We start from the raw sequence: 23,394 nt of genomic DNA, 5'->3' as shown, positions 1-23,394 counted from the left end.
CTGCTAAGAAGACAACCGCTAATTATAGTTTAAACTATAGCAAAAAGTCACTGGAAAAATGACAGCAAGACGTCTTTTATCTGTAGTGAATTTGCCTATGAAATCCTCAGCGGGTATGCCAGCATCTTAAAGATGTTGTCTGCACATTCCCTTGCATACGTTTTCCCAGAATTAGCGCCACTCATTTCCACAGGCTTCATCTGGTATTGCAGATAACGCCATTTAAAGTACCAGACACAGCCCATGATGGAGTGAAGATACACTATATGGACCCCTATAGGAGCTTTTATGACATCCCATTATAAATCCATCGGCATTAATATGGAGCTGGTCCCGTTTTGCAGATAAACCAGCTTCCACTCTTCTGGGAAGGATTTCTACAAGATTTTGGAGGGCATCAATGGGAATTTATGCCTATTCATCTAAGACAGCATTGTGAGGACAAACACAAACGATGGACGAGAGGACTTGGTTCACACTCTCCATTCTAACATTAAAATATCCCTTCACTGGAAATCTCAACAGGAGCAGCTATCCAGCTTCAATCGGAGCCACACGGACTCTCTGGAGTCTTGTTTTTAAAACAGTAGCCAAAAAAGTGTAGAACTAAACTTTTTTATTTTATCAAATGAAAATGATAAAATGTGACGCGTTTTGAGTCATAAATCTTTGTCAGGCAAACTAAGAGTTTGAATTGAAACCCTTTGTGTGTTTGATCATTCTCATAATAAACTCTTAAGTTCTACGACCAGCTTTTGGCAATTCATTTCAAAACAAGAGTCCAGGGACTCGATGTACTGTCCACTTAAACCGGACAGCAGCTTATTTTGATGATTTTAAATGTCCAGACCGGTGTGCGCTAAAGTGGGACTGAAAAATAGGATTTGCTGTGAGACCGAAGAGCAGATTTACATTTATCTATGATGCATATGGAGGTGTGGGGCCCTCAGGTGAGAGAATAAACTTGCTCATTACTTGATTGGTCTGGTAAGGGGATTACACTAGTATGCACTATCTGGTTTGTTTCTGTTACTGGAACTAAGGGGTCTTAGCCAACCTCTGAAAAACAACTCCATAGCATAATGCCTCCTCCACAAACTGTGTAGGGAGGCACGTTTCTCCTGGCATCTGCCAATCCCAGACTTGCCCATCAGACTTTCACATAGATAAGAAGGATTCATCACTCCACAAAACATGTTCCCACAGCTCCATTCCAGTGATGGCGTGCTTTACATCACCCATTGCAATGCTTGGCATGGTGCTTTGTGATGTAAGGCTTGCACACAGCTGCTGACCATGCCAGGAAGGTCCCGGCGAACAGTTTTCGCACGATGTTAGTGGCCGACTAAGTTTGGGACTCTGAAGTTATTGAGTCTGCAGAGAGTTGGCAACTTGTATGCACTATGTGCCTCAGTGACCCCATTCTGTAACATTATGTTTATGGCACTGCATGGTTCAGTTGCTGCAATTCCTAAACATTTCCACTGTTCAATAATATCACTCACAGCTGACCATGAAATATTAATAAGAAAAGAAAGTTCACAAAGTGGCTTCTTACAACCGTGGCATCCTATTACAGTACCATGCTCAAATTCAGCTCTCTAGAACAAGACAGACTGCATGGCTAGATGATTTATTTCACATATCTCTGGTCATGACACTGAATGAAAAACCTGAACTTAAAGGGGTTGCCCCATTAGCAAAATTGATTTTAATCAATAGATTTTAGAATACCAATAAGTTCCACAATTGGATGTGTTTAAATAAAATGTTCCTGTGCTGAGATAATCAGCTGTGTTCCCCTGCTGTGTCCTGTGTAATGGCTGTGTCTGACCGTACAGGAGCATGGTCTGATCATACCACAGCTCCTGGGCAGGGGAGGAAGCAAAAGAGTATACAGACATTACAGCAGGGGATCGCAGCTGATTCTTTCTGTGAGGTAAAACATTGCTTAAAAACAGGCAGTGAAATGTTTTACTTCACAAAAAGAATCAGCTGTGATCCCATGATGTAATGTCTGTATAATCTTTTGCTTCCTCCCCTGCCCAGGAGATGTGGTATGATCAGACCATGCTCCTGTACGATCAGACACAGACATTACACAGTACACAGCAGGGGACATTTATAAGATTATCTCAGCACAGGAACATTTTATTTAAACACATCCAATTTAGTGAATGATCCAATGATTTAGTGAATCCTGCTTTGAGCAGGGGGTTGGACCAGATGACCCAGGAGGTCCCTTCCAACTCTACCATTCTATGATTCTATGAATTGTGGAAGTTATTATCATTCCAAGATCTATTGATTAAAATCAACTATATAATTACCTTTGTTTGTGGGAAAACCCCTTTAATGATTAAGAGGTGTGTTGCAACACAATGTCCATAATGTGCATTCCTGGAGAGAATAGCAGACTCTTTGTAATCTTATGTACATAGTCACGGAGATAAGACTTTTTCCCTGTATTGAGGCCTTACACATTGGGATCAGGTGATGCGTTTTTTGACACTAACTAGACAAGGGCTTTTCACAAACAAAAGACCTTTTTCCAAGAGGGCTCCATCAAGTTCTGAGCTTGTGGTTGTGGAAACCATGTTGCAGTACAGGTGTATAAAGCTATAGATTTAGCAACAGAATTTAAAAGATAAATCTGCACTTTTCACTAGGTAAAAGGTGTTTTGTGCCCTATATAAGCTGAAGCGACAGGACATGATATCTATTTAACAGATTGCATGCAATGGGTTTATTTAAAGAGAACCTGTTAGCATGATTTTGTAATGTAAAGTACAGACATGCCTGTAACGGTGCTGTAATACTGATTAAGTTGATACCTTTGGTGAAGAAATCAGCTTTCTTCTTCTGTCATCACCATTTGAGGTTTTCTGCTAGTTAGATTTCGGTGCACAGGGGCCGGGATTGTGCACTGGGTCTTCTCCTCTCGGTCTGACTTGATGTTCCCTCCTCCTGCCTCTGGTGTGTGAGTGACAGGTCACTGCTGAGATGTCAAAGAGGAGGCAGATCATTCACAGACCGGAGGCAGCAGAGGAGCTGGGAAATCACAGACAGGGAGGAGAACACCCAGTGCACAGTCCAGCCCCTGTGCACCGAAATCTAATGAGCAAAAAACTTCGCTGATTGGTGAAGAAATTCACCTAGTTGTTCTACTTGAAAAGGTACCAATTTACCGTTATCTGTTACAGCGCCATTACAGCCATGCATTTACTTTACATTACAAAATTATGTTGACAGGTTCTCTTTAACTTGTTGCTTTTCTTTCTTTAAAACATAAAGAGGTCATGGCTATGCCAAAGGTAAGCGTTTTGGTGCTACTCTACTCTATACTGTGTTGTAACAATGTGGATATAGGCTTAAAAAAGGTTATTCAGGGAGGAAACATCAACCTTTGCCCCACTAGGTTAATTAATCAAGACTTTAGTGTTATTCTTGATGCCTTAGAGCCTTTATTCCCGAACAAACATGGGAATGTTTTATTTCAGTAGCGCCATGGAGTCTATAATTGCTATAAGCACTACATGCATTTTGGGAATCCTTTTGAAAAACACATGACGTGTTACAACCTGTAATGTGTGACCCCAATATAGCAAATGCAAAAATGAAGAAACGAAAGGCTGCCATACTATGGCTCTAACTGACCTACCCAGAATCCAAGAGCTTTTATAACATCCAGTTTACACATAGGACACGTCCGGTGCTCCAGCAACCATGGGTCTATACACAGCCGGTGGAAGATATGTCTAATGGAGGGGAGAAAGGGTCAGAAACCACGCATGGAAGCCGATTTACATCAAACTAATTGAAAAACAAAAAAGCACAATAGATTTGGCTAGAAGTGTCAGGACTGAATTCTGAAGATTATTGCTTTCCTACGTATTATTACTTCTTCTGAGTTTCCGCATAAGCTATTAGGTATAATCTTTATAATTGTGGGTGAAATATAAAGTGTCAATTTACTAAATGTAAAAGAAATTCTGTGCAGTTTTCAGACTTTTGCCTTTATTCCCTGTGAGTGAAGCCATGCCCCCTAGTTAGCATTGCAGTCTCCCCCCCCAACAGTATGCCAAGCATGTGCAGTTAGGAGGATTGTTAGCAATCTGACCTAATATTATCTAATCTGCGCTTGCACATCCTGAATGTCCTGTAATCTAGCACATGCACAGTGTGCTGTAATGGAGGAGTCTAATGAACATGTCGCATTACCTGACCCTCGATCTGTAGAGATAATGTGGACAAGCTCGCAATGCTCTGGCCATTTTTGGTGAGTAGCAGCATGATGTCAATATGAGAAGGCTTTGTTAAGCAGGGGGCACGGTTTCACCCCCCAAAAATAAAAATAAATGAAAAAAAAAAGCCAACACTTCAATATATGTACAGTTGAAGTCATAAACTTACATACACAGCCACATATATTAAAACTTATTTTTACAGAATTCCTGACATGTAATCCCAGTACACATTCCCTCTATTAGGCCAGCCAGGATCAATACTATACTTCAAGAATGTGAAATGTCAGAATAAGAATGGAGACAATGATTTGTATCAGCTTTTATTTCTTCATTAAATTCTCAGTGGTTTAGAACAGGGGTCTCAAACTCAGCCGGGTAAATGGGCAGCACACAGAAAAATGTAAATATGATGAGCTGCCTTCTTTCCGGGATAAGATGACGTTTTCAGTGATACCATTATTTTTCTATATGGCTTTGTGATCATCATCTTTTTTTTGGGCATGTTTTAACGGTGTTTATCATATGGGTTATGGTAGATGTCTTCTTTTGTACGTTTATATTTTTCTGTTAATTTTTCATACTTTATTTTGAATGTTTAAAAAAAAAAAAGTTTATTTTTTTTTTCTGTCCCCCAAAGGGCCCCATACAGTATTATAGCTTTACAATTAGTCCCTTATAGTAATTCTTTGCCCCATCCTGTAATAATGTCCCCAATCCTGTAATAATGTTCTTCATCCTGGAAAAATGTCCCCAATTCTGTAATGACTCCATCCTGTAAAAATGTCCCCTGTCCTGTAATAATGTCCCTCGTCATGTAATAATAGTCCCCATCTTGTAGTAATTTCCCCATCCTGGTCCCATCTTGTACTTCTAACAATGTTCCACATTCTGTCGCCCTTTACACACACAAAAAAAATTCTTCTCACCTGACTTCGCTCCCTCGGCGAACAGTGTTTCCTCAACAGCCGGGGCGGCGCATGGCAGTGACATCAGTCGCCGACCTCTGATTGACTGGTAGGTGATACTGGTATCATGGTGCAGAGAGACGGACATTCAGTTGAAAAGGAACGCCAACATCAACGGCCCCTGGACCGGGCTGCGATCGTTGCACAATGGAGCCTCGGGGGCCCATGATGCAAAGAAGCAAGTAGACCTTGAAGGTAGGCCTGAAAATTCTGCCACATCTAGACCTCAAATAATGTCAATTAGCTAATGAGAATCTTCTATAGCCATGACATTAGTTTCTGGATTTTACCAAGCGGTTTAATGGCACACTTGGTCTATGTAAACGTCTGACCCATTCTAATTTTGATATAGAGAATTATATATGAAGGAGTTTGGGCCCATTTGTTGGAAAACTTGCTTGTGTGTTATAAAATTTATAATCTGAAACAACGTGCTAAAACTAAAGTTTATTGACCTGGAATCTGTGGCAGGGAGAAATAGGAGTTTTAATTTATTTTTATTTATTTTAAATTACTTTGATCTAAGTGTATATAAATGTATTACTTCAACTGTAAGAATATATAAGTTGGATACATTAAACCACTTCGTCAACAGATGCAAACAAAAAAAAAAAAACATTATACAGTTATGTGCTTGTAGATTTCTTGAAACTGTTTTGTGCACATTAATTTGACATGTTCTCTTAAAGGAACACTCGCATCTATTTTTTTTATTAGATCTGTGTATGTGCATGTAATGTAGTGTGAGAGTTAATATAATCGCCTACTGCTGCTCTCTCCGATGTCCAGCGTCGTTCTGCTTCGCTTTTCAATGACATCACTATAATATAGCCCTCCGCTCTATGCGTGAGCTGGATGTCTTTTTTAGGGCTCTTTCATACATCAGCTTAGATCCATTCAAATGAATGGGTCTGTGCACATGTCAGTGTGTTTCCACAGACCATGTGTCCGTGGGCAAAACACGCTGACATGTCCGTTTTTTGCATGCCGCACAGGACGAAAAACGTCCCGCACATGTGCACACTGATGACACATGTCATCAGTGTGACATGTACCGGCGCCTGGGAAACCACGGTACAGTTTGCACTGTTCCCCAGTGCCGGGTACTGGCGGCAGCTCTCATCATTGACCCCTGCTCAGTGATGTCACCACAGGTCAGGGGCCCGCTCTCGCTGCATCGAGTCATTCTCCTTTGCTCTTCAATGTGAGCAGTCGCCTCAAGCTCTCATGGTGATGAGCAAATGTCGCACAGATTGATTATAGCGAGGGACACTATGGATTCTTTCAACTTCGAACAGGTGAGGGATATTGTGTTTTGTTTTTGTTTTTTTTATTCTTAATTTTACACTTGTTGTAGACAACGGGGGCTGAATACAACTCTCAACATTGTCCCCTGCTGGTGCTGATCTCAGCGTGAGCAGGGGACAATGATGAGAGCTGCCTCCAGCATCCGGCGCCCGGGAACAGCGCTAACTGTACCGTAGATTCCCAGGTGCCGGTACGTGTGATACAGATGCCGCACACGGGCGGCACACATATGCCACACACGGATACTGATATCTCTGGTACTGGTTTTTAAAGTACCCGACATATCAGGACGTGTAAAAGAGGCCTAACAATGTAAGTCTATGGAGCTTGGTTCTGACACTTCATAGACACATTACATTACACTGTAAAAGCCACTTCCACGTCACGCTGGAGAGTCTCTGCAAAGCGGTGACGTTACACAGAAGGCACTGGACATCGGAGAAAGCAGTGGTAGGTGAGTATATTAATACATTCACACTACATCACATGCACATATACACAAATTTAAAAAAAAAAAAAGATGGGAGTGCTTCTTTAACCCTTTGTGGACATTTGATAGCTTTGCATGTAATGTGAAAATTGGACTTGCACATTGAATGTAAAATATAGAACATACTTGCATGGGAGAATACGAACAACATCTTTGGGTTTGTAGCTCTCTATGCACACCGCACAGTTTTCTGCTTCAATGTCGATACCCTGGAGTGAAGCAATTCAATAACATGTCAGATTTTCACATACACAACAGTGATTGCAGCAATCCAATCTGCAGAACTGAGTCTGCGGAGATTACACTACAAATATTTCTAGAGACAAGTCGTGGATGACGACCGCAGCTCTGACAACATTACACTGACTTGTCCAGACCAATTCTGGTCTAACAGAACTAGTCCATAAAACAAGTTGGAGAAAAACACAAGTGTGCACACAGCAATGCCATAGTATGGGAGGAACTGGACTGAATCATCGGGCAATCACTCTGCAAATGTTATGAGATTTGTGGTTTCTAATTTGGTCGGCACAATATTTAGAAAGCAAATAATAAGTGATAAAAATAAGCCTGAGCCAAGATATAAAAGTACATTGATGTTTTAGATAAGTACAAGTTCCTGACAGAGCATTTATCAAAGCCGCTGCGAAAACTGTCAATTCTACCATTAAGTGGCAAATGTGGTAGTGATCTCACAGAAAGAGACCAAAAACTCCTCCAAATATGTACTGAACACTTTAGGACACTGATAGACCAAAGTTCCAACAAATAAACTTAAAGGGGGTTGTCTGGTCCAGATCGATAAGTCTGCGGTCCATGATTCCCCCCAGTACATGCACTGTGCGCTGCAGGGATTCGCTGGTTTCTAAGCCAGGACTGGGGGGTATGTATAAGTTATACATACTCCCGGCCAGAACCCAGCCAGTGGGCGCAGCCTCGTTCCATATGCTTGTATTGAGCAAGGCTGCGCCCTTTAGTCGGCCACGCCCACTGGGCGGGCATATCACTAGCCGGCGCACAGCCTCTCTCAATGCAAGTGTATGGAGTCAGGCCACGCTCACTAGACGGGCTCTGGCCAGGAGTATGTATAACACATACGTACCCTCCAGTCCCAGGTCAGAAACTGGCGAATCCCCACAGCGTGCACTGGGGGGATTCAGGAGTCCGTAGCCACACAGAGTGACCGTACACTTATTGGTCTGGACTGGACATCCCCTTTAATAAATGGCTAATAATGCTTAAATGTCTCAGTGTAAATATATATATATATATATATATATATATATATATAAACATACACACACATATCACTACTTTTCAACGATTAAATAGGCAGACTGACAAATTACAAATCTTTTTTATTATTATATATACATACATATATATATACATACATATATACACACGCACACACACATTTATGTAGTGCACTTTGCTGGATGTATGCACCTGAATAGAAGAAAAAAAAATAATATTCATATGAAGGCGTACCCATAGGCTACAATTGGCAAGATATAGTAAAAAAAAAAAAATATATATATATATATATATGTTCTTCTGACTTTGCCAGATTTATGCCATCTTTTGTTTTCTTTTGGACATACCGAAGAACGGAATTGACCACGTTTTTTTGTTCCCAAGAAAAAAAAGAAAAAAAAAGATGTAGAAATGACACATCCTTTTTTCTCAATGGGAAAAGTACTGATATATATAACAGTAAGTTTCAATATGTCTAACAGTATATGATTGTAATGAATTTTTTGTGAAAAAATGGTTTACTCTAGACACACTCTGTCCACAGGGTTAACGCCGAAATTAAGGAAGTTCGGACTATCTAAACCAGTAAGAACTAGTCGGAAAAAAAATGGATACTTTTTTTGGTGAAAAATGTATACAGACATAGATGGACATATCACATATGTTAAACATATATGTCTAAATGTAGGCACACATAAGTCAAAGCATGGCACATTTTTGCATATGTTTTAACACATAAATTCTAGATCTGCAGAGGTACAAATGTGAGCATATAGGGGGATGATGAATATAATGCATACTGTATGAACCCCGACCGCGTCAAAGATTCCAGAGAACTGAATATTAAGCAGGATGATCTGTTCCAACCAGTATTTAATTATACTGTACAAAACACTTTTGACGCAGTTATGAATCACAACAGAAAAAGGAGAAGAATTCATTATTGAGCAATCAGCTCCATATGGGAAGGGCCCTTTTCAATCATTTTTTACACATTTGTAATAAGAGTTGATAAGAGTTCACAGCAGCGTATTTCACAGTCGGTATATGGGCTGCAATGCCTGGATCTGGATCTCCCAATCTGAACTTACAGCCTCATATCGGTCTCTGTAAATTTGGGTTGGGAAACTTGCGGTCAGTCAGGGTATTGTGGACCATACATGGACCATGAAATATGCTTGGTGTGATATCAATTATTACCTTTTCTCCTTTCTTTACTCTATGCAACTGAAGCTGATTGATGGCTTTTTTGGTTTCCTTCCGGTTGCCCTTTAAAAAAAGCAAATAAATTGAACTACAGTTAAAAAAAAAAAACAATAACATTGTAAATTATGTCATTTTCAAAAGTATCTTGTTTTAGGTGTATATATACTGTCACATGGTTGCCCATAAATGAATACAAGTTAAAAAGCCAAATTTATTCAATCAAATGGTAATTAAGATTAAAATTGGTAGCACATGTTAAAATATTTTGGATAAACCCACAATTTCAATGGGTTCAGGCAATGATCTCATGTGTATGGAGGAGCCACCAGACCATCCCTTGACAGCAGATGTGAATGGAGAGAAATATCGAGCACATGGAAGCCAGGGGAAAGAAGCATCTATTTTGGACTTTAACATGTCCATTGCCTTGTGCCCGCAAGATGTGGGATCTGGCATCAGCTTATCCACCTCATATCCTGAGAAATACTTAAAAGCTGACATCTGATAAAACTGTACGGGCAAAATTAACTTAATGGAGGTTATAGTCACCTGATTTCCATACTGATTTCCGGTATATAGGAAGCGTTGGATGTAGTAGAATATTAACCAGGCAAGAGATATAATCATCATTGTGATGAAGGCAATGGCTACAAATACCACCGACTGACCACTGATGAATTCCTGAACATGCCTGGTACCAACCGTGATGATCATCTTTACTGGTATATTTCGTCTCAAAAGTTCCATGATATCCATCCCTTTTGGGTAGCCAACCATTATAACCACAGTATTACCAGTTCCTAAAAGATAAAAAGGAAAAGTCATCAGTACCTATTTGTTGGATTAAAAAATGTTAAACAATAAAGAAAATCTGAATAATATTTAAAAAAAAAAATAGAAATTGGTATGAATCTTTCAAGAGTACCAACACTGCAGTTATGGATACAGTGGGCTTTCCCCTTTTTAGATTACAATGCAGATACATTCTGTAGTCTCTCTTCATACAGATATGTTGATTATTCTATAACCATTCTCAGGACTAAATCAGATTGAGCCCTCTTGGATCAGATGTCTCGCACTTTGCTTACAGTGAATACAATTATTGGTATCTGAGCTATTTGACGAGCTGAACAGACTTGTTCTTTCTGTAGTTCAGGACAGACTACATGAGAGGCTTCTCTGATCTAACAAACAATGGGACGTCTGTAGAAATGGTATCTGCATATAGTTATGTGATGGAGAACAGAAACTGCAACCTAAAGGCAAGAACAATGCTATTTTTTATATTACAGTACTTTAGGTTTTTTTTTTTTTTACAGGAAAAAGACTATCATCATACTTGTATTTTTCTAGTGCATGGAAAAAAGGACCATTTTCCAACAACATGCTGGATCCGATTGTCATTCAATTTTGGTGTTTGTTCTCGTTTTTTGTCATCCATGTATCATCCGATTCTATTGTATGAGTAAAATAAAAAAAACATCATGGGGTTTTCCTAAGCTAGCAACCAGGCAGGGAAAAATTGACAGCATACAAACACAGATGGCATCAGTGTTTTTTTTTTTTTCCATTCACTTCAATGAGTATAATGAGAATGTGCTCTATCCACAAAAAAAGGATAGCACAAATATTGGGCGTGTTAATCAGCAATAATAAAAAAAACCTTCACTCACTACAAACAGACTTTGTATAGTGATTGCAGTGTTACAGATTTTATTTATTTTACTCACTTATATAGTGCCACTAATTCCGCAGCGCTTTACAGACATTATCATCGCTGTCCCTATTGGGGCTCACAATCTAGATTCCCTATCAGTCTTTGGAGTGTAGGAGGAAACCGGAGAACCCGGAGGAAACCCACGCAAACACGGGGAGAACATACAAACTTCTTGTAGATGCTGTCCTTGGTGTGACTTTATCCTAGGACCCCAGTGTTGCAAGGCTACAGTGCTAACCACTGAGCCACCGTGCTGCCCACTGCAAATTCTACAATAATGAAGAGGACTGGATGCTTCGGTAATTGCTGGGGACCCCTCTATTGTTATTTTGTGATGTCTTTGTAAACAAGAGATCATTTTAAAAGTATTAAAAAAAAAAAAAAAAAGAATATCCTCCTGAAACCAGATGGGCAGGTGCAAGAGTGCTTGCTGGAGAAGTTCCAGTCCATCTCGGTTCGTAAAACTAGGTCATGAAGTCACCTGGGAGGCGTGCAGGGCATAATTTCCGATGACTGCGCCCTGACACTTTCATGAGATAAACACTATTAATAATGTCCCCAGTGACACTGTACATGGGGTGAAGATACACAGTAGGAATTTACCCTGCTGACCTTGACTTGGAAACAATATACTTTGGAGGAATCGGCCAAAGTCCCTGCTGCAGTGTGTGCAAACCTGATCAAGAACTACAGGAAACGTCTGACCTCTGTAATTGCAAACAAAGGTTTCTGTACCAAATATTAAGTTCTATTTTTCTATTGTATCAAATACTTATTACATGCAATAAAATGCAAATTAATTATGTAACAATCATACAATGTGATTTTCTGGATTTATTTTTAAGATGCTGTCTCTCACAGTTGAAGTGTACCCACAATAAAAATTACAGACCTCTCCATTCTTTGTAGGTGGGAAACTTTGCAAAATCAGCAAAGTATCAAATACTTATTTTCCCCACTGTATATAGATCCCCACTGTATATACAGTGACAGTGTGCATGCTCAGCCTCAACACAACTCCATACAACTGACACTGTTTGGGAAGGGAGGACCTCCACCAACCTAACACTTTTCACCTACACCTTGGAAGGCAAATAAGTGTCCGTTGATGGAAAACCCTTTTAAGACATCTTTTATGAAGTTATATAAAAAGAAGAAGTGTTAACAAAAGCTCTCTGCATTAACTAATTGGCATCACTCTATATAAGTGGGCTTTAAACGTCCAGCTTTCAGTTTGGTTGGGTTTTTGCCCCGTTACAGCACATAATAAACCTCCCTGTAAGTATAATCCTCCTTTGTTTACATGTGTGATCTCAAGCCGGATAATTGTGCTCATAATAAAGGAACATTAATCGAGAACCACAATTTGTTCTCCCAAGTTGATTAAACACATTAAGGCCCTATCTTTTCTTTCCATTCTTCTTGCTTTTAATGAGATATTGGAAGTACAATTAAAGCAAATCTTTAATTAAAGAGAATTTGTTTTTTTGGTGAGCTTCTTTTACTTTTCTACACAGATCATTGTGACTTAGTAGACAAAAAAATAATAAAAAGGAGGCCCACCAGAACACTTGTTTACCCACAAGAGAGCAATTTCTTACAGACAGGGTAAGCGGCTTGGATCTAGTAATGGTCAAAATTAAGCAAACACCCCACACCCCCTTTCTACAAAGTTTTTATGGTCTGAAAAGAACTGAAGAACAAAACTGGGAGATCTCCAAAGAATCTTTAAAGAGTATCTGACATCTGTAAGAAAACTCAGGGCGCTCAGCTTAAGAAGTGTTAATATATTCTGTATTTCTGTAAATACCTAAGGAGTGAAGTGTTTTCACTGGAAAACTTGAGTAAAACACTTTTTTTGTGACTTTTGGCATTTTCACACCCGTAGCCACGTTAAAATGGAAGAAACTAGGATGTAATGCGGTGTGGCTATGCCCACCCATCAAATTCAAGAAAAGTGGTGACATTCTTATGCCAGAAATGCTACTCGGGTCTCTGAGAAGATGCGGCAAAGTCATTAAGTAGTGTGCGCAAAGCAAGTCTTAATGATAGTCATCTCTCACATCATCCCTTATTCCCAAATGTTTATATCTTGGACACATACAAAAAGGACAATTCCAGTGGAGTAGGTGGTGAAAACCCACATAGGCTTAAAAGAATAAATAATTTAGCATAGCAACCTATAAAAAAATAAATAAAATTGGTAATAGAAGTAAATCAAAAGAGAAAGCCAACACTGTGTTATTTTACTTCCAGATATTGGATTTTGCTGTGGCAGCAGTTTTTGAAATAAAAAGAAACTGAAAAGGGACTACTGTCATTTTGTCAGCATCTTTAATCAACTTGACGACTTACCATTAGTTTCTTCGAAGCTAATAATTTAAGTGTCAGCCGACATGACTACAGTCGTGGCCAAAAGTTTTGAGACTGACACAAGATTTTGTTTTCACAAAGTTTAATGCTTAAGTGTTGTTATGAAGTTACAAATATATCATTCAAGCACAAGTCTTGTTCTGTGGTCTCCTGTGGCTTTACATGCACTTATAGAGCAGACATGCCTGAATCACACTCCAGTGCCGTCACACGCTCAGTAGTGACTGACTCCCTGCGGTCACCATGCCCCCAATTTGAAGTGGTGGGGACTGGACTAATTCCTGGCTGATGGCAACCCATTGGTGCCTAATCAGTGCTTGGAGTTTACCACAATTTCTGTGGTTTTGTTTGTCCACCCACTTTTTGAGGATTGACCACCGGTTCTCAATGAGATTGAGATCTGGGGAGTTTCCTGCCATAAACCCAACTTTTAAATGTTTTATTGCCATGTCACATTTATGCCATGTGACACTGTGCTCCTATCATGTTGGGAAAAACATTGTTCATCACAAAATTGCTCCTTGATTGTTGGGAGAAGTTGCTCCTGGAGAATGTTTAGATGCCATTCTTTATTCATGGCTGTGTAATTAGGCACAAAATTGTGAGTGGACCCACTCCCTAAGGTGAAAATCAACCCCACACATGAACGGGCTTAGAATGCTTTACTGGTGGTACGACACAGGACTCATGGTAGCGCTCTACTTTTCATATCCGGACAGTCATTCTTCCAGATGTCCTAAAATGTCTGAAATGGGCTTCATCAGCCAAAATAATTTTCTTTTGTCTGATGTTTCACTTTGAGAGAAATGGCTTCTTTGCTCCTCTTCTTGAATTCAAGCCAGCCTCCAAAAGCCTGAAAATCAGTGGAAATGGGGTATTCGTGTTTAACCCCTTCACGACCTGGCCAATTTTTATTTTTGGATTTTCAGTTTTTCCTCACCTTCTTCCCAGTGCCATAACTTTTTCATTTTCTGTCCACATAGCCATATCAAGGCTTTTTTTGTGGCACAAGTTGTACTTTTGAATGACACCAATCATTTTACCATATAGTGTAATGGAAAAAGGAAAAAAAAATCCAAGTGGGGAGAAATTGTGAAAAAAAAAAAAAATTCTGACATTGTTGTTTGGGAACTGTTTCTACGGAGAACGTTTTGTAGTAAAAATGACCTCACAATATGATTCTGCTTATCAGATAAAGGTGATACCAAACATGTCCAGTTTTTTCATTATTTTAGTGGTGAAAAAATAATCAGAAGTTTCCATAAAAAATTTTGAGAGGTTTGTGTCATTTTCTAAGATCCGCAATATTTTCAATTTTCGGTCGATGGAGCTGTGTGACTGCTTATTTTTTACGGGGCAAGACAACATTTTTATTGATACCATTTTGGGATAAATATGACGTTTTGACCACTTGCTACAGCATTTTTTGTGATACTGCAGCACCGAAAAAAAATAAATTTTGGTGTTCTTGAATTTTTTTTTAATTTACTGTGTTTACCAATCAGGTTGATTATTTTTATATTTTGAAAGATCTGACTTTTCTGAACACGGCAATACCACATGTGTATTTTTTTTATTATCTTTATTTTTAATGGGTGAAATGAAGGTGATTTGATATTTTTCATACTTTCAAATTATTGTTTTTTTAAACTTTTTACTGTTCTTATTAGTTGAAGCTGCAATTGTCTGATCGATTGTACAAAAGGATTTCTGTATATAGTAAAAATCAAAGTCTCCTTTGAAACCCGGGGTTCAAGGGAGCTCCATAATGACAAGTATGGAGGTCTTTAACAGACCCACTGCTGTCTTAGCAACCCATCTGCGACCCGCGAGCACATCACGGGTGTGCGGATGGAAGCTTAAATGACGTGCCGCATGCTGGCGCACTGTTAATGCCACTGTCAGAGTTTGACAGCTACCCGCAATTATTAGAGGCAGGTCCTGGCTGTAACACACAGCCATTACCCGTCGAATATGGAGCAAGCACACCCGCTTCCAACTTGCGCCGTACATGTATGGCAGATGTCGTGAAGGGGTTATAGAGAACCTGACAGCTGATACATGCTGCCTGATCCAGGAGCAAACAACAATAAGAGGCACCAGGGAGTTGTAACCCAATAAAGAGTCAATGCAACAGTAATCCATGTAAAACATAATAACATTTATTTAATCAATTAAAAGCATAGCTAATTGTTATAGTAATGGTAAAGAGTAAGTGATGAAAAACACAAATGTGTGACGAATTTGGCACTTGTATAAAATGGTATTGCATATAGGGTATCTAGACACCTAGGAAAATACATAATAACATCTTTCATATATGGGGGATAATCAGAGTGTATATATAAATGATTGTAAGGTCCCTGTATAAATGAATGTTACTATATGGGGGACTAGTGCTCCGTAATACAATCAGATATCAAAATGAACCCCAATACTAGCCAAAGTGGCCAAGTGTCCAGAAGAGTGCAGTGGCATATAAAGTCAATAGACTCACCCATAAAGTGCCGCAGTGCCAAGTTAGTCAGAAACAGGAGCCCCTACGCGCATTTTGCGTAGGTTTCGTCGGGGGGCCTGTGTGTTCTGTGCGCCAGATGGGTTTTTATATGTACAGCCAAGTGTGCGATAGCCATCACTGAAGCGGCCATTGGGGGCGGAGTCTCCAACATCACTTCCGTCCCGTTCGGCAGATCACATGAGCGGTGCGTGTCAAGAAGAATACCTCCTATGACGTCAATGACACGCACCGCGCCGTACTGATGCCATTGGGGGTGGGACATATAGGGAACACCGCGCGCATGCGCACCCTGATGATCTCACACATGAAGCCTCAATGTGTCTAACGGAGCCTGTAGTTATGTATTACAGGTATCCTATGCAGACACCTTTGTACTCGGAGACTCCGGGACAATATGCAAGTAAAATATAGTATAATATACAATACAAAAATGTGCATACCAAAAAATGGATTTAATACATATAATAAGCACGAATTGATGTACAGCATAAACATAATATGAAAACATAAAAAATGGAGTACTGCCGCAGGTGATATTCAAAATACTGAGGTGCTTTCCATAAAGGTCAAAGGAATATCAATATCAGACACAAGGAGGCTGAGTTGATGGCGGACACCATAGAAAAGAAAGGCTTCTGAATGAAATAAAATAAACACAGAACATACAAAATTAATTAAAAAGCAATACCAGAGTGGCAAATCTAAAAGACCAGAAGGAAGGGATAGGACAAGGAAAAGGAGGGGAGGAGGGAGGGGGGAGGGAAAGGGGTTATTTTGGATTTTCCATGAAAGCCAAGTCTATAAGAATGGTGAAAAACTCAATATTTCATTCAAACCAGACGGGGTCATAGTGCCTAGTTTGACTATCCACCGACACTCAAGTTGGGCCAGTAATTTTTTGAGGTCTCCACCCCTGGCACCCCGGGACCTGAAGTGCCGCGGTATAGTCTTAAGCAATGATATATCCTTCACTTTAGCTGCTGGATGTATATCCCTTACATGTTCCCGTGTGCGAACACGTAATTCGCGGGATGTCAGGCCCACGTATATCAAGCCACATGGGCAAGTGGCGTGATACACGACATGGGTTGTACTGCACGCGATAAATTTCATAATTTTAAATTCCCTGACCTCAGCCGAACAAAACGTTGTCGTGCGGACAATGCTGCGGCAGGCCAAACATGAACCACACGGGAAGCAACCAAGTCTCTGCCTGCCCGTAGAGAATGGAAAAGAAGGATTTGAGACATAGTGACTTCTCACAAGTAGGTCCTTAATATTTTTGCTCCTTCTTGCCATGAGAAATGGTCTCTCTGGTAGGAATTTACGGATATTGGGGTCAGTTTTTAAGACAGACCAATGTTTACCCAAAATATGACAGATATCCTCCCATTGATTATTAAACGTGGATATAAACCTAACAGGTGAACTAGTCTTAGGGCCCCGCTTATGTCTATTGTTACAACCAGAAAGAAGTTGGTCACAATTGATGTTTTTAGCCCTATTATACCCCCTCTTGATGCTGCGCTTACTGTAGCCCCTGGCCATAAAGCGTTCATTCAAATCCTGAGATTGTTTTTCAAATAATTCTGGCGTAGAGCAAATCCTTTTCACGCACAAGAATTGACCTAAAGGGATGGCCTTATGGTGGAGGACATGTGGGCAGAAGTGGCATGTAAAAGTGCATTGACTGAGGTCTCCTTCCGGAAGACATCAGTCTGGATGTTATCATCTGCTTGTACCAAGATCTTTATATCTAAAAAAAATCAATCTGCCTCCTATCCGACTTATGAGTAAGTTTAATGTTATAGCGGTTTCTGTTCAATTCGGCCATGAATTCCTGTAAATCTTTGGCAGAACCCTGCCAAATGATGAACAGGTTATCAATGTAACGGTACCAGCACTGCGCCTGGGAAGCGGTGCACGCGCCATAACCGAAAACCTCCCTCTCCCAATACTCTAGAAAGAGGAGCAGCATGTGTCAGGCACTGGCTATATGAACTCAGCCAGGTATGTCTGGCCTTGAAACACAGCAGACTTTCTGAGAAAAACATGCTTCGAAAGCTGCCAGAGACAGAGTCGCGCTGTAGACTATACACACATATAAGCAGATACCTGTCAATCCAGGGCAGCGGGCAGGGAGAAGACTGATAAATGCTGGCCCTGGATCGGGAAGCACCTATCAGCTGTCAAGTTCTCTTTAAGTTAATTTTCATAGCAAATAATTATTGCAATTTTTTTTGCAATTCATCTGATCAATCTTCCCATCATTCTAGAATTACGGTAATGCAAATTCACAATAAAAACTGAAGAAGCAAACTTGGCTGTTTTTCAATTGGACAAGACTGATGGACAGGTCCGGTCACATGCTCCTCCGCCAGCAGCCATTGTATGGACTGGTGAGCGGCGCAGTCTGCGAGAAAAGCTGCAGTAACAAGAGTAGGAGGAAAACCTGTCATACCTCTATAATAGTAAGTGTATACAAAATCATGTCCTCAACACATCTGATAAAGTAAAAATAAAGTAACCATCCACTGTAAGAAATTTCAGCTAACTCACAAGCTATTATAAAAATCTGCATGAATTTCTGCCTGAGGTCTGACTGTATCCCGCAGATTACTCACAAAAATATTCTCTAACAGGAGTGTGACATGGGTAGATGATCTATTGATTAAAGCAGGTTTCGAGTTTTAACGATTTAAAAAAGTATTGTTGTTTTTTCAACTTTGTTTTAAAAAAAAAAAAAAAAAGTTTGCAATTTTCAAACTAACCACTAGGCCTAATATTACATTTCACCGCCTGTTATTTCCCACAGTTATATGGACCTTACCAGCAATAAACTGTCTCAGACTAATTGTTTGTATAGGGACTATTTGGCTAAGCCCTGGGTAAAGGTCATCATAGGAGGGGGGGGAGTGGGGAGGAAAGGGGGATGGGGTGAGCGGTGACATCACCTATTGTGAAAGGTGGCTCCAATCTTATGTTCTGCATATGGTGGTATATGGCATTGTAATTTTGTCTGTAATTTTGTAATGTGACTGAGCATGAAGGCGAGACTTGTATAAGGACCAGTGGCCAGTGTGAGAATTGCAACATTTTTTTCCTAATACAGCCAAACGTGCATTTGCTTTTATTGGGTAGAGGGGAATAAGCCGAAGTCAGGCATCACCCTTAGCAGCTTATCCTTGACTGAGGGCAAGGTCATTATATAGGTTTGAAATCCAACTTTCCATCTTCCACTTCTCCAACATCTGCCACCAGGGAGAGTTGGGAGGCTCCATACGCATTAGATCGTCGTCCAGTTCCTCCACAACTGGCAAGAGCTTGGCCACCAATATTCTAATGTGTATGGTCAAGAATTTCAAAAATAAAGTCATGTGTCTAGGCTTTAAAGAGAACCTGACATCTGATACATGCTGTCCAATCCATAGAGCAGCATGAATCAGGCACTGGTTGTGCGATTTCAGCCAGGGACATGTAGCTATGAAACGCCGCAGTGTTTCATAGATAAACCGGGGACCAAGCTGTGCTGCAGACTAGTCGGACAGTCGGGTCCCCGGCAACTTCTCTCTGTCCAATGACAGTGACTGACAGGTCTCTTCCTGTAAAAGCACATAGGCAGAGACCCGTCAGTCCAAGTCAGCGAGCAGGGAGAAGCTGCCGGGGACCCACCTGGTCGATTAGTTTGCCTCGTAGCTCGATCCCCAGCCTCTATTAAAAGTATGTTTATCTCTGAAGCGCCGCAGTGTCAAACATACCTGACTGAGATAGCACAGCCAGTGTCTGATACATGCTGCCCGTGGATTGGATAGCACATATGAGATGTCAGGTTCACTTTAAATCTACTTATTACTAGAAAATCTATTTTTCCCTAATAATCTACATTGTGTGCACAATTGTTAAAGGGAATCTGTTGATAGGATCCACCCTTCTAAGCCTTCTATATGGGCATGTAGGTCATAGGAAGGTGAATAAAATGATACCTTGATATCTGTGATCTGATGTCTTATTGCAAAGAAATCTATATTTTTCTTATATATAAATGAGCTATTCAGGTCTATTAGCCAGACACTGATCTGCATGAGAATCTGCCTCACAAGGTCCTACAAGTTTGCAGGGTTTAGGTCAGGTGAGGAAGGGGCCATGTCATTATTATTTCATCTTTGAGGCCTATACTGGCTACCTAAACAAATGCAGTACTTCAATGCATGCAGTGGAGCATTGTTCTGCATAAAAATCATGGTTTTCTTGAAAAGTGCAGACTTTTCCCTGTATCACTGCTGGAAGAAAGTTTGGGAGTTGATTTTGAGTCCAACTTCAACCATAAAAGGTCCAACTAGCTCATCTTTAGTAATACCAGCCCATACCAGTACCCCACCTCCACCCTGCTGGAGTGTAAGTTGAAGTAGAGGTCTATGCCCATTACTGATCCAGCCACAAGCCCATCCATTTGGTCAATCAAGAGTCACTCATCTCATCAGTCCATAAAACCTTTGAGAAATCTGTCTTCAGATATTTCTTGGCCCAGTCTTGACATTTGAACTTGTATGTCCTGTTCAGTGGTAGAATCATAGAATCATAGAATGGTAGAGTTGGAAGGGACCTCCTGGGTCATCTGGTCCAACCCCCTGCTCAAAGCAGGATTCACTAGATCATCTCAGACAGATGTCTGTCCAGCCTCTGTTTGAAGACGTCCATTGAAGGGGAACTCACCACCTCTCGTGGCAGCCTGTTCCACTCATTAATCACCCTAACTGTCAAAAAGTTTTTTCTAATATCTAATCTGTGTCTCCTCCCATTTAGTTTCATCCCATTGCTTCTAGTCTTTCCTTGTGCAAATGAGAATAAAGATGATCCTTCTACAATGTGACAGCCCTTGACATATTTGTAGACAGCTATTAAGTCTCCTCTCAGTCTTCTTTTTTGCAAGCTAAACATTCCCAAATCCTGCAACCGTTCCTCATAGGACATGGTTTGCAGACCAGTCACCATTCTGGTCGCTCTTCTCTGAACTTGCTCCAGTTTGTCTATGTCTTTTTTAAAATGTGGTGCCCAAAACTGTACACAGTATTCCAGATGAGGTCTGACCAAAGAGGAGTAAAGACCGATAATGACTTCACGTGATCTAGACTGTATGCTTCTGTTAATACATCCCAGAATTGTATTTGCCTTTTTTGCTGCTGCATCACACTGTTGACTCATGTTCAGTCTATGATCTATTAGTATACCTAAGTCTTTTTCACATGTACTGTTGCTTAGCTCTATTCCTCCCATTCTGTATATGCTTTTTTCATTTTTATTGCCCAGATGTAGTACTTTGCATTTTTCCCTGTTAAAAACCATTCTGTTGGTTGCTGCCCACTGCTGGTGGTTGGTTTCAGCCTTCCTTACTTTGGCCATGTCTCTGAGCACTGAACACCTTGTAATTCTGGGCACTCCAGGGAGGTTGCAGTTCTGGAATATGATAGCATTGGAGTACATTGAGTTCCTGGTCACTTCAATGGGGTCCTGGTCGCTTCAATGGGTTCCTGGTCGCTTCACGTTTGATTCTTCTCAAATCTTTGGCAGTTAATGTGAGGGTTTTTTTTGTCAACGCGTTTTTTTTGCAACAAATTTTGATGATTCGGTGATCACACCTCAATATTTTAGCAATTTCAAAAGCGCTGCATCCCTCTGTAAAATTTTTAGATTTTTCAGATTCAGTTACATCTTTTCGCCTGAGGAAAACAAGCTGCCTAATAATTCTGCACTAGGGGTGTTGATCAGGGCCGGACTGGAACGGAAGCTCAGCCCTGGCATTTGGGAGCACACAGGCCCACCTAGTGCGTGGTGAATGTGAAATATTTTCGGCACATTTTTTAATTAAAACATAAATTTAATGTAAAACATAAATTTCCCTCCATGAAAATGTTAATTTCTTTCAACTGGAGGGATGGACATATTTGTAATATAGCACTCCATGATCCCAAAAACGCTGTTTGATAGTACCAGATAAGTGAATGAGATTTCTGGAATCTCATGGAAAAGCAGCTTATTTTTTCCTTGCAGATTTTCAGCAGTTTCATGTCTGCAGTGTTCCATCGCTTTGTCATGTAACTGTAAGTATGGGATTTCCATAGTTGAAGTTACGTGCTGAGTAGATCATCAGCTTCTCTCAATGTTCTGCTGAGTAAAGCAGATGATAATCTCGTCAGAACATGACCACAATTTACTGCAAATCACATTCCTGCAGGACAACTGTAAAGATCTGAGGTTGTGGGTTGTAAGTAATCACCTAGGCAGGTTAACGATGCAACAATATTTTATTGATCACAGCCATGGTAATAAATCAATTCCAGGTAAATGGCCAAAATACAGTTCTCTCAGTCCTCAAGTTCCCAATCTGGGTTCAGTAGTTCCAATGGCTTTGTATAAGGCCATACTCACTGTCTCACAACTTTTGGTTGGCCCACAGATTTTGTATCTCCAGCCAGTATAGTCTGTAGCCACAGTTCATGATCCTCTAGACGGCACATAAAACGATGAAAGCACAGGTATCCAGTAGCAGCAGTCCTTTTAAGAACGTTTAAATCCAAACTACATAATCCATAATGGTAAAATGTTTATCAATCCATCCTTCCAAGTACACGGTCTCCATCCTCTTCCTTCAATCCTTCCACACAACTCGGACTAAAACATGTCTGTCCTTTCTTTTGCTGGGACCAGTCCCCTCCTAGGTCAGAAGTGATCCCCCTCCCCCTTAAGCATTTACTGTTATCTAAAAAAAATGAAGAATATTCTAGAAGCCTTCATCTGAGACAGCATGTAAGACCCCCTGTGGTGACGGCTCCACTGTGTCTACAATCTACGCACACATAATGAGATTATTGACTGTTGGAACAATGGTTAGATACTCCTTAGATACAGATATCCTGAGATACAGATTAGTTGAATGCTGGACATTTTACAAGTGAATCTAGTGCTCATACTGACAAGTTAGCAGAACTATATAAAACATAACAAGTAAATCACTAATAAAACACAATAATAATATTGACAAAAATGGTGGTCCGTTGCTGGAAAAGTATCATAGTCTTTAGTAAGTGGGCAGCTCCTCACAACAACCACTACAACCGACGACAAGCAGAGCCGAATCCTAACATTGTATATACTGCACACTCAGCTATTCCGTAAGCTGTACTGCTTGCTGAAAGTTTCCTTTGGGGTGAAACACCCCTTTTGACGGCTGTAAGCATTTTGAAAAGAGTGGTTACAATATGGCTAAGAATAGATGTGCTGGCCATTCTTCCCTTTCTTTTTTGCTTATATTTTAT

General features: G+C 40.3%; 1 protein-coding gene across 2 annotated transcripts in view; it reads right to left on the bottom strand.

Moving 5' to 3' along the window:
- The window catches only part of RNF149 (ring finger protein 149), an 89,054-nt gene that overhangs the window by 23,302 nt on the left and 42,358 nt on the right, over positions 1 to 23,394 (bottom strand). Inside the window, exons 2-5 of one of the 2 annotated variants that reach the window (XM_073664776.1) lie at positions 10,023 to 10,273; positions 9,468 to 9,536; positions 7,137 to 7,219; positions 3,662 to 3,758 (exon numbers count right to left, since the gene is read on the bottom strand). In XM_073664776.1, the coding sequence (XP_073520877.1) occupies positions 3,662 to 3,758; positions 7,137 to 7,219; positions 9,468 to 9,536; positions 10,023 to 10,273 (500 nt within the window). The remainder of the gene's footprint in view (positions 1 to 3,661; positions 3,759 to 7,136; positions 7,220 to 9,467; positions 9,537 to 10,022; positions 10,274 to 23,394) is intronic. The other variant, XM_073664777.1, reaches the window with a different exon arrangement.

This window comes from Phyllobates terribilis, unplaced genomic scaffold (genome assembly GCF_046119375.1).
Source record: "Phyllobates terribilis strain yellow unplaced genomic scaffold, ASM4611937v1 Scaffold_2__4_contigs__length_985480577, whole genome shotgun sequence".
NCBI classification, from domain to species: domain Eukaryota; kingdom Metazoa; phylum Chordata; class Amphibia; order Anura; family Dendrobatidae; genus Phyllobates; species Phyllobates terribilis.
Note: the sequence above shows the minus strand (reverse complement) of the source record. Positions and strands in the feature narration are given on the sequence as shown.